The 11507-nt window shown below is 38.1% G+C and overlaps 1 protein-coding gene across 1 annotated transcript; it reads left to right on the top strand.

Moving 5' to 3' along the window:
• The first annotated feature begins 83 nt into the window (after positions 1 to 83).
• pitpnaa (phosphatidylinositol transfer protein, alpha a) lies at positions 84 to 9476 on the top strand. The gene is made up of 12 exons (XM_017490642.3): positions 84 to 244; positions 1290 to 1320; positions 1967 to 2112; positions 2210 to 2301; positions 2507 to 2514; positions 2781 to 2855; positions 3061 to 3144; positions 3874 to 3951; positions 5638 to 5748; positions 6022 to 6144; positions 6459 to 6527; positions 8591 to 9476. Exons 1-11 carry the CDS (start codon positions 228 to 230, stop codon positions 6504 to 6506), a joined length of 813 nt encoding a protein of 270 aa, XP_017346131.1. The 5' UTR covers positions 84 to 227; the 3' UTR covers positions 6507 to 6527; positions 8591 to 9476.
• The last annotated feature ends 2031 nt before the right edge of the window (positions 9477 to 11507 follow it).

Raw genomic sequence — 11507 nt, 5'->3', positions numbered from 1 at the left:
GCCGGCTCCTCAAGTGTTCTGTCCAATCGCGACACGAAACGTAATCGGTGTCGATTACGCGAGGGAGTGGTTGTCGTGACAACGCCGTGCCCCTTCGACATCTTTCAGGAAATGAATATAGAGAAATAAGAAAAGCAGGAACTCGAAGCACTTGAAGGCGGACGAAACAGTTGCTGAAGGGGGAAGTTTGGCTTGAATGTTACGGACGCCGGCGCGAGTACGAGAAGATGCTTATTAAAGAATAGTAAGTAATGATAAGTAGTACGATACTCGAAAATGCACAAAAAAACAAGTTTGTACAGAAAAGTAACGTTAACCCCAGTTCTGTGTGAGAACTTGACTTATGCCTGGCTAGTTTACCTGCTACCTCTAAGTCATCTAATTCACCTGTTTCTCTAGCGTAGGTTTTCGTGTATTTACGAGTTTGAATGAGTTTTTCAGTCCAACGTTAAAAAGCGAAATGAAAGCGATGAAGCAGTTGATAGTGTTGCCCATTCCTCTGTGGGAGTTAGTTAGGTTATAACTGCTAACATTACAGCTGCTAGCTAGCTCGCCATTTTAATCAAACCCCAATTAGTTTGTTCATACTGAAATGAATCACTGCTCTGGCCAAGTACACCAACATCTACCAACTGTCTGACTTGGTGTAAACGGTGCTTGAGAAAACATGAGATTAAATGACATCGATTTAAAAAATAAAGAAGCATGTACAATCACAGAATGGCTTTTTTGAACATTTTATTTAATCTGATAATGAAGTTCCATTGGTAAACCGTTTCATCCCAAACTACGGTACAGTAATCCACACCTGTGTGAATCATACAGTTTTTTCTTTATGTTAATGAGCGTGCCGGTCACGTGCTGCCGACCTGTACGTCACTTGTCTACGTCACTGCTCCTACAGTTCATAGAGCGTGTGATAAGCGCACGTTTCACTACATGAACATTGTTCAAAGTGCCATTTTAAATGCTGACACAGCTCGTTGATATTATAAAACACTAGCCACAAAAAAACCCCACAAAAACAATTTTTTGACCCTAGAAATGGAGCACAAAGGACTGAGTCTTAAATCATGTGGGTTTTTCCAGAATATTTCATTAGTAGAGCAGTGCTTGATATTTAAACCCACATCAGGAAGGTTGTTTTTTTGAATTAAACATTTAGTCTATTTGAAAGAACATAACCATGCAGTTGTAGTTACATTCATTTCCAATGCCTAGATTAAAGAAAACCTGTAAATCTGTCTTTGTTGACTTTAATTGTAATGGAAATGTCTTCCGTCTTTCAGCCGAGTTGTTCTTCCCATTTCTGTTGAAGAGGTAAGTGTGGCTTTTTTTCCATTAACCCATCCAGACCTTTAGAACTTTGAGCATTATGCAACAGAGCAGAATTACCACCAACCCTGTGACTAAGTGTTCCCGGTTTACACAGACTTGGGAAGTTCCTCGGTGGGATTTACTAGCCAGGCCCAGCTGATGTGTGTGCTTTATAAGCACTTTAGATTTAGTTTGTTGTATTGCATGTTGTACAAGTCAGTGTTATCTAATCACAAGTATAAACAGTGCTGCTTATGATTTAATCAAGTATCCTAACCTTGTTCCTGTACTTCATGTGTGTCCTTCAGTCTTTTTCCACATTGGCTGTATTATGTATGCACATCATGTATGTCAAAATGGCTCATAACTGCCCAATCAATCGTATAATCAGCAGAAATATTAGGTTATGAGGAGTGGAAATGATATAACCTATGTTTGTAGTTCTAGAAATTTCTATGGTTATATGTTTTGGTAATAACTCCTCCTAAATATGGCGTCAGTGGCATGGCCCTCTAAAGGTTGTTATTCACTCGCATTATTCAGTAAATGAATTACATTTGCTTCATTGGTCTGCCAGTGTTTGAACCCACACATTATGTATGTGCTGTGTGAATGTGGAAGGAACTGTGTTGTCTCCGCTGCTCTGCAGTACCAAGTGGCCCAGCTCTACTCGGTGGCTGAGGCCAGTAAGAATGAGACGGGAGGAGGAGAAGGAGTGGAGGTACTGAAGAATGAGCCTTATGAGAAGGATGGAGAGAAGGGGCAATACACCCATAAGATCTACCATTTGCAGAGGTATGCATGTCGCCATTAAGATCGTGTAAATATGGGTTCTTGAACACAGCGGTCTTAATTGCTCAGTGCTTTCATTCTCTCTCGCCGTCTCCTGTAGTAAAGTACCAGGCTTTGTGCGGATGCTGGCTCCGGCTTCGGCTCTGAAGGTCCACGAGAAGGCCTGGAATGCTTACCCATACTGTCGCACAAGTAAGTTTCCAAATTTAATCACGGATTAATTCACAAATAGTGACACATTACATCTGCACTCTGTTTATCTATATATTAAAAATGCACTTGCATGTGGTCATTTTAACATGATCAATGCATTGCTTCAATGTCTTCACAAAAATGGCACAAAATTCATTTCAACTCTTTCTTTTCCATGTGCTGCTCTTCTTCTGCACACCTTTAGTTCTCACAGTAAGTATCTTAGCTATGACCTGTCCCAGAGTAGTTGATTTCTGCAAATAAGCATTCAGAGACTATTGTATTGCCTTAAAGTGTTTTTGTGTAAAATGCTGCTGCTGTTCCGTAGTATTAGTTAAGAGATACACTATTATAATAATGGTAATGATTGATAAACTTAAGATGCAGAAAGTTCACTAGAATTGAGAAATGCTGCTGAATGGAAATTTAAAGAGATGAGATTTTTTATTTAAATCACATTGTTCCTCTTTGCGCTGTAGAACGAGTACATGAAGGATAACTTTATGATCATGATTGAGACGTGGCACAAGCCTGACTACGGTGACCAAGAAAATGTAAGTGTTCACCTATCTAATGAAGCTAAATGTACCCAGACCAGTGCATATAACTAGAACAATTTACTGGACTCTAGAAACAAACCATATGAACTTTATCTTGTCCATTTATATGGAGAATTTTTTTTTTTTATAGAAAGCTTTGAATCTTGTAAACAGAAGGTCAGTGTCTCAGTGTTCCCAATCTTAAATGTCATTTGTGTAGGTACATAAACTTGATGCAGAAGCATGGAAGAAGACCGAGGTCGTTTACATTGATATTGCTGACAGGAGTCAGGTAGATGACAAGGTGAGCAAAAAGGAATGTCTCTATTGTGTATGTACAGAAAAAGGTAACCACTTTCCCTTTTGCTACTACCAAAAGCTCTAACCTTTACTCCATCTAGTCCATTAATATTATTCAAAATAATTGCAGATCAAGTGGTAAGAGATCTTATGCAATGACAATTCAGTCTGCATACATAGAATTACTGAACCATCAAATTTACGAAGACGTGTTACTATTCGTCATGGCTATGTTTAGAATGAAGCCTTGACCACAGACCTATAATGTCAGGGCTTGGTGCTGTCACATCATGTATCTCCAACTGTGACTCACCGAAACATCTTATAACTTAAATAGACAATGACTTGTGTACACACATACTAAAGACCCAATAATGTATTGGTCTAAAACACCATCGTGTAACGACATCTCATGGTTTTTGCCATTTGGCTTATCTGCATGAAGTCTCCCTGTTTTCTTTGCATATGAAAATCAATTAGACTTTAACAGTGTGTGAAAGGTTGGAAGACTCAGCCAGAAGGGGAATATGAAAAGTCACTGACTGTGTTTAGAGCTGTTGTTTAGAAATGGTTATAGTGTCTAATAACACTTGTCCAATAGGAAACTTGATTTCAAGAGAACAAGTCAGCAGAAGAGCAAATTGCTAAACAATGTAATGTAATTCAAGAGCAGATACACTTTTCAGATAGTCAGCTCTTTTTTTTTTTAATTTTTTTTTTTTAATCCTTACAGGACTACAAACCTGAGGAGGATCCAGCCACTTTCAAGTCAACGAAGACTGGAAGAGGACCTCTAGGACCTCAGTGGCGAGTGTGTATAATATACAACCCTAATTCTGGAAAAAGTTGGGACAGTATGGAAAATGCAAAAAAAAGTCATTTGAAAATTAAATTCACCCTGTACTATATTGAAAACACTTTATTAACACATTATTTGATGTTTTACTTTGTGAATTTAATTTATTTTTGGAAAATATATTCTTATTTCAAATCGGATGACTGCAACACACCAAAAATATTGGGACAGTCGACTTTACCCCTGTTTAACATCACCTTTTCTTTTAATGACATTTATTAAGCGTTTGGGAACTGAAGACACCAGTTGGTTAAATTTAGCAACCGAAATTTTCCTCCATTCATCCATTATGCAGTTCTTTAGCTGTGCAACTGTACAGGGCCTTTGCTGCCGTACTTTGCGCTTCATAATATGCCACACATTCTCAATAAGGAGACTGGTCAGGACTGCAGGCAGGCCATGCTGACACTCGTGCTTTCTGCATATGCAACCATGCTCTTGTAATCCGGGCAGAATGGGGTTTGGTGTTGTCCTGCTCTGGATGGCAACATATGTTGCTCCAAAATGTGTGCATATCTTTCTGTATTAATGGTGCCTCACAGATGTGGACGTTTCTCATGCCATGGGCACTGACACACCCCTATACCATGACAAACGCTGGCTTGTGGACCTGACACTGATAACAGGTTGGATGGTCCTTTTCCTCTTTGGCCCGGAGAACACGACTGCTGTTTTGTCCAAAAACTATTTGAAATGTCGACTCGTCGGACCACAAAACACGATTCCACTGTGCTACAGTCCATCTCAGATGAGACCGAGACCAGAGAAGTCGGCAGAGCTTCTGGACAGTGATTATTTATGGATTGTGCTTTGCATAGTAAAGTCTTAACTTGCATCTGTGGATGCAGCGGCAAATGTTGTTGACTGACAAAGGTTTATCAAAGTATTCCCGAGCTCATGTCAGGATATCATTTACAGACTCATGATGGTTTTTAAGACATTGACGTCTGAGGGATCGGAGATCACGCACATTCAGAAGTGGTTTTCGGCCTTGCCCTTTACACACCGAGATTTGACTGGATTCCTTGAATCTTTTAATTATATTGCGCAATGTAGAAGGTGAAATGCCCCAAATCCTACCGATTTGTCTTTGGGGAATGTTGTTCTCAAAGTGTTGGATTATTCGCTGACGCATCTGTTGGTAGATTGGCGAGCCTCGACCCATCTGTGCTCTTGAAGGACCATGCCTTTTTTGGAGGCTCCTTGCATACTATGATTAGACGATTGCCTCACCTGTTTCACATCACTTGCTTATTTCAACTTGCCACGTCACTATTAGTCCTAAATCGCCCCTGTCCTGACTTTTTTTGGAACATGTTTCAAGTATCAATTTAAAAAATAAAGTTTATCTTCAAAAAACTATGCAGTTGATTAGGTAAAACATAAAAAGACAAGGTATTTGATAAGGTGTGTTTTTATTTATTTATTTATTTATTTATTTATAAATACAAGTCAAAGTACATTTGCATTCACTCCTCTTTGTTTTTATTAGCATTTTCCATACTGTCCCAACTTTTTCAGAAGTGGGGTTGTACATTGATGTATCTGTTTCCAGCTATTCCATTTTCTCTAGAAATTAATTCACATTCACAGTGTTGCATCCAAGCTAATGCGTTTTTTACTTGTCTAATCCAAATATAGAAAGAACTTCCTCAGAAGACTGACTGCCCTCACATGTGTGCCTATAAACTTGTCACTGTCAAGTTTAAGTGGTTTGGTTTGCAAAACAAAGTGGAAGGCTTCATCCACAAGGTACGAGTCTGGACTACTGAAGTTCATGGTGCCATCTTTTGTACAGCATGATTGAATTTATTTGTTACAGTAAGGAAAGTATGTTCTGTTCTTTATTTAACTGTCTAAAAAATGAAATTGTCACTTTGTTCCTGTGTCACAGGATTGTATTGTGACTGCAGCACACTTACCTTTATCTGAGAAACATGACCCTTTCTTTTTTTCTTTCCTTTTTTTTTAATGTTTTTCTCTTTTTTTTTCTTTTTTCTTTTCTTTTTGTGGTGTGGTTTCTAGCAAGAGAAGCGCTTGTTTACCAACTTCCACAGGCAGCTTTTCTGCTGGATAGACAGGTGGATTGACTTGACAATGGACGACATTCGACGGATGGAAGCGGAGACACAAAAGGAACTTGATAAGGTGTGTTGTGTTTCAAGGCTTTTAACTGATGGAAATTGGATACATGGATGCCTTATATTTTATTACACGGATGATGTATATTATTAATAAAGCCTGTTATTATAGAACTGTTTATGTAAGAGAATAAATAAAAAAAAACTTGTGTTGCATTTGCTAACATTTAGATTTCAGCGTCACTATAAATTATGACCGCATAGCAAATGCGTCATCATGGTCAGTTTGGACCTTTTTGAAGTAGCAGAACTATATTTAGAAATGTTTTACCAATTTTTGTGCAGTTTTCATAGCAGGTCTCTTATTTTCCTCACCTTTAGATGCGAGAAAAGGACCCAGTAAAAGGGATGTCTGCCTCAGATGAGTAAAGGCCCTGCAGCTGGGACTCTGTAAGTATACTAAGACGTTTTCTAATTACTGGTCTCAGGGAGAATAATTGCTGCTGAGTGCTATATCACTGGCATACAGAGACATCTTAACTGCTCCTAGCCATCGTCAGTCAGCTACTGACTGTGTGGTTAGGCTTTCAGTGTCTGTATATTGGAGATTCCAGAAGAGAGACACCACAATGTCTGCATGAAGGATCCTGATTATATGGATTGTGTCAAATATGTTAATACAGCACAATGGTCACTTAAAAAATAATAATAATAAAATAAAAAAAAAACAGCAACTTTAGACTGTATATATGATTGACTGACAGCATGGATAAGCTGATTTTGAGCCAAAAGGTAGAATAGGAGGTGCCTTCTTGCTTTCGCAGGAGAAGGAAATTGGAGATGGAGTCTGCGCAGTAGAGGCGCAGCATCAATGAGATGTCCTCGCTCACTGAAGCATCACTTAGAAGTGACTTCACTTATTAATGACTTGCGCAGGGTCTTTTGTGTATCACTGGACATAACAGATCAGCATATATACAGTCCGGTGTAATTATCACCCTGAATAAACATCAGTAAATACATTATTGTACATAAAAAATATTGATCTTTTAGCATATAGAAGGGTGTGCGTATCACTTTTCCTTTAAAAAAAAAAAAAAGTCAGGCGCAATGTAATCAACTTTTATACAGCTCTTTAAATCCGTACCAATTGTTTCTTCAGTTATGAATGTTGTATTTTGTAGTTCTTATTGTTTTCTGGATAGGTGGAGCATTCGTACTGTACGCTTATGGCACGCGCACAAGGACTTCCCTGTAGAATGCACATGGTATCCTCAATCGAGAACTCTCCTTTCTTCTCTCTCGTTGATTAACGGATTTAAAGGTTTAACAATTCCTTAAAGTTGCCAGACTTTGAACAACTTCTAGGACAGCTGAGGAAATGGCTGATCAAGGAGACAACTGGGACACGTACCTAGAATCTGATACTGGTTTTTCACTCAGCAGAATACAAATTTCTCTCCATTCTGCCCGTTTCACTCCACTTCCCGTATGAAAGGTCAGAGAATAGTTCAGCATAACGTTTCATATGACAGCCAAGACGTCTCTCCCATATTAACCATAGTAAGATCAATGCTAAACGCATCCAATCCAATGTTGACTGTGCTGTATTTTTAATCCTACAGGCCGCTTGACCATAAATGCTTGACTTGAAGCTGTCTTGACTCTGGCCCCTTTTTCTGTATTGTCAATGGTATAGTATTATCCATCCCTTTAAACCAACAATTAAAAAAGTTTATAGCAGAACATGATGTGGCATGACTATTATCAGCACCATCAAGGTGCCATCCATCAGTCATCAGCCAACAACCTCAAGTATCCAGTAACTTCTTCTATAAAACACATTTAGTGACGAAAACAGTATGAAGATGCTCATTAATGTGAGGACTGACGGAACGTAACTGCTGAAACACTTCAGTGGTGTAAAATGTGTTTGTGTTGGTGCTAGGACCAGTGACTAGTATGTGTTTGGGTGGGGTTAAAATTGAACTGCAGCAAACCACTAGAGGGCTGAGACACTCTGAGAGTCAGTTGGGTTTTTACCTTTCAACTAAACTCTCATTAGGTAAGTTTACTTGCACCAGTTTTCGTCAGTCCGAATGAATTCGATCCGATTGCAGATTCCAAAAGTGCTGTTTGTATGTACCCTTAACATTGCAATTTCAATTCAATAATTCTTCTACATGTGCAATTTCAAAAGTAGAGATGAAGTAGAGTGTTGTGGTATATGTTAACAGGTTTGGCTAGTTATTAGGGACGGCAGGTGGATATGGTGGGCTTCCAAATGGCATATTTATATCGTTTATACATTGATATTCAAATATCCTTGTTTTTAATGAGGGTTTGTGTCCTAGGCCATTTTTTGTTGTTTCTTGGGCATTAAAAAAAACATTCAAACAAATGATTCATCTTCATATGATTAGTTCATGAGTGTTTAAATAATAACTTTGTCACTCTCGTGTGTGTGTGTGTGTGTGTGTGTGTGTGTGTGTGTGTGTGTGTGTGTGTTTTAGATATTGCCCAGTGAGCAGCAGTATTGTTTGTGTCCCAGGCAGTGCTCAAGAGGAAGTCTTTCCTCTTGATCCACTTCAATAAGGTGCCTCCTTCAAGTCCTTCTCCCACAACCACAGAACTCCTACACACTATAAACCCTCCTAAAGCTGGTTTCTACACTAAACAATAATATATATAATTCTAATATTACTGATTATTCCCTTTTATTTTTAATGTTTACTGCTTTTATTTTAAAATTGTATTCATCACCACAGGCGTTTCCCCTGCACGATTTTATTGAGCTAACTGACAACTAGATTTTTTATTTTTTTTTTGGTTTTATTTTTTGTATAAGCACTGACCCCACCACTGTAACACTTCTCATACACTCATTCTTGTTAGTTTGATTTGCTTTATTCACTTCTTTCAGCTACATTCACCCCACTGTTGTCTGCTCCTAATGCTGCCTTAGGGCGCTGTGTGGGTGTTTGTTTCAAGCTAGCATTTTCTCCTAATCATGTGACCCACCACTTTTAACACATGAGAAAATACTCCTTGTAAGCAGTATGGTGTAATTGTGTTTACATAACCTCAGCCTGATTGAATATGCATCACGTGTTTAAGGGAATGAGGTTTTTTTTTTTTTTTAAGCGCCAATGTGACTTGGTCTTCACTGTAATGGTCACATCAGTGCTGTACTCCTTTTCAATTTGGTCTGAAAGTTTGGAGTTGTCTACTTTGCCTCTATTTTAAACCGGGGCACTGAAGTTAGTTTATTTATTCACTGGGTATTTTTACAGTTTGTCAAATCTTCTGGGATTATGCAACACTGTGTAGGGCTGACATTTTTCTACTCTTCTGGAAATTCTATCATTTGAAACGGATCAATAAAATGACAGACTTATATTTGTATTGTTTTTGTTTTAATGGATTTGTTGACGTTTTTTAAACTTTGTTTGTGTGAGTCTAGAATCCATCTAACTTATTATAGAGCAAAGGAACAATCAGTGAGCTACAGCAAACTCCATAATTATTGGCACCCTTCAGAAAGATGAGAGGTTATTTAAAAATATATTTTATTAAAAAAACTTGTAATTAATGTACATTTATTATTATTATTTTTTTAAAATAAAAAAGGCTTATTTGGTTTTTATTTATTTATTTATTTATTTATTTATTTATTTATTTATTCAAAACCAAATGTTCGCAAATCCAATTCTGGGCACCATTAATAATTCTTGGGAACAAAATGTAACAATGCACATCCCCACTTATATTTATGCCACTGGGTGATTGAGGCATTATGTTTTCAGGTTGTATGTCCATCCAAGATTATCGTTAGTGTGATATCTCAAGGATGTATATGGAGTCATCATTGTAACAAGCAGATGAACTGATTAGATCTTGAAGTTTATCCAAACAGGGTCACGGTCACAGCTAGGCCAAATGTGTAATTGTTTTTCCTTCCTGTTAGAAGATTGTTGCTGGTATCTCAGGCATATAAATTTGTAACAAGAAAGACTAGACTTGGCAGAGGAGGCATGTAGATGCCTTTGGCAGCAAGTTCTAGTTGTTTAGGAATCCTTAAGCAGTCATCCTTGATTTCCTGCTTCGTAGTGGTACGAATATGAGATAAATGGTAAATGGCACACTTATATAGCGCTTTTATCCAAAGCGCTTTACACTGTGTCTCATTCATCCATTCACACACACACACACACACCAATGGTAGCAGAGCTGCCATGCAAGGTGCTAACTTGCCATCGGGAGCAACTTTGGGGTTCAGTGTCTTGCCCAAGGACACTTTGGCATGTGGAGTCATGCGGGCAGGGACTCAAACCTCCAACCCTATGATTAGTGGACAACCCGCTCTACCACCTGAGCCACAGCCACCCCAAGAGATGACAGAAGCCAAATTCCCTTGGTCATTCATTAATGATTAGATGATTAGGATGATTAGAAAATATACTGAAATGAGAGTGTGTTGATCATCATAAATAAGGCAATTGTTTAAAAAAAAAAAAAAAAGGTTACACAGCTGAAAATGCCCATGTCCTGTATAGATAAGGGTTAGAGAAGCAGAAAGTTCTCCAAGGATCATGGGTGGAGATTTGCAGATTTATAGCATTTTGTGGTCACGGAGTTTCTAAATCTACAATTAGACGCCACCTCGATGGCAACAGACTGTTTGGAATGCAATTCAGAAGAAAGACTTTTATTTCATCTAACACAAAAGTGCATTCCCAGAGTTCGAGTTTGACAGGAACCAGGTTCTATGGTCAGAGGAGACAAAAACAGCATTTGGGCAACAAACACTGAAGGTAGGTTCCAGCCTAAAAGATCCCTCAGAAATTCTGTTTTTAAAGAAACTGTATACAAAGCTGATTCTGCTCTGATGCTGTGTCTCATACCAACAATCGTTTACAATGACACCAGTTTACGATAGCATTGTTTGCAGAAGTGCTGACTGGATATTATTTTGTTAGCTGATTGATAGCACAATATCTGTTTAGAGCCACAAGATAGCACCATAGTCCATATTTCCTGTTCCTTTCTCTCTATAGGCAGGTTCCCAGTATTGACAGAAAGCATTTTTCTTTAAATTAATTGCAATCAAACAAATGAGGTTCTCTCGTTTGAGTTTGTAAATTATGCATTTACATGTGGATATAACTGCCTTATTTTACTAGCACAGGAGTGCTTGAGTTTAACCTTCTTGCCTTATAAGATGTTAAAAAAACGATTCATACTTTTCTCAGAGATTAGAGTAGTACATGTTTTCAGCACTAGGAGGATGAAAAAAAAAACTTTAGGGTTAAAAGCATTCAATGCTATATTATATCTACATTTTAGTGCACATGTGAGTGATTATGCAGATCTTGGAAAACCATCTACAGGTCTTTTTGACTAATACAGTAAATTAGGTTTTGTTTTTCT

Source organism: Ictalurus punctatus, chromosome 17 (assembly GCF_001660625.3).
Source record: "Ictalurus punctatus breed USDA103 chromosome 17, Coco_2.0, whole genome shotgun sequence".
In the NCBI taxonomy this organism is placed as follows: Eukaryota; Metazoa; Chordata; class Actinopteri; order Siluriformes; family Ictaluridae; genus Ictalurus; species Ictalurus punctatus.
This window is presented reverse-complemented; position numbering and strand designations above follow the sequence as displayed.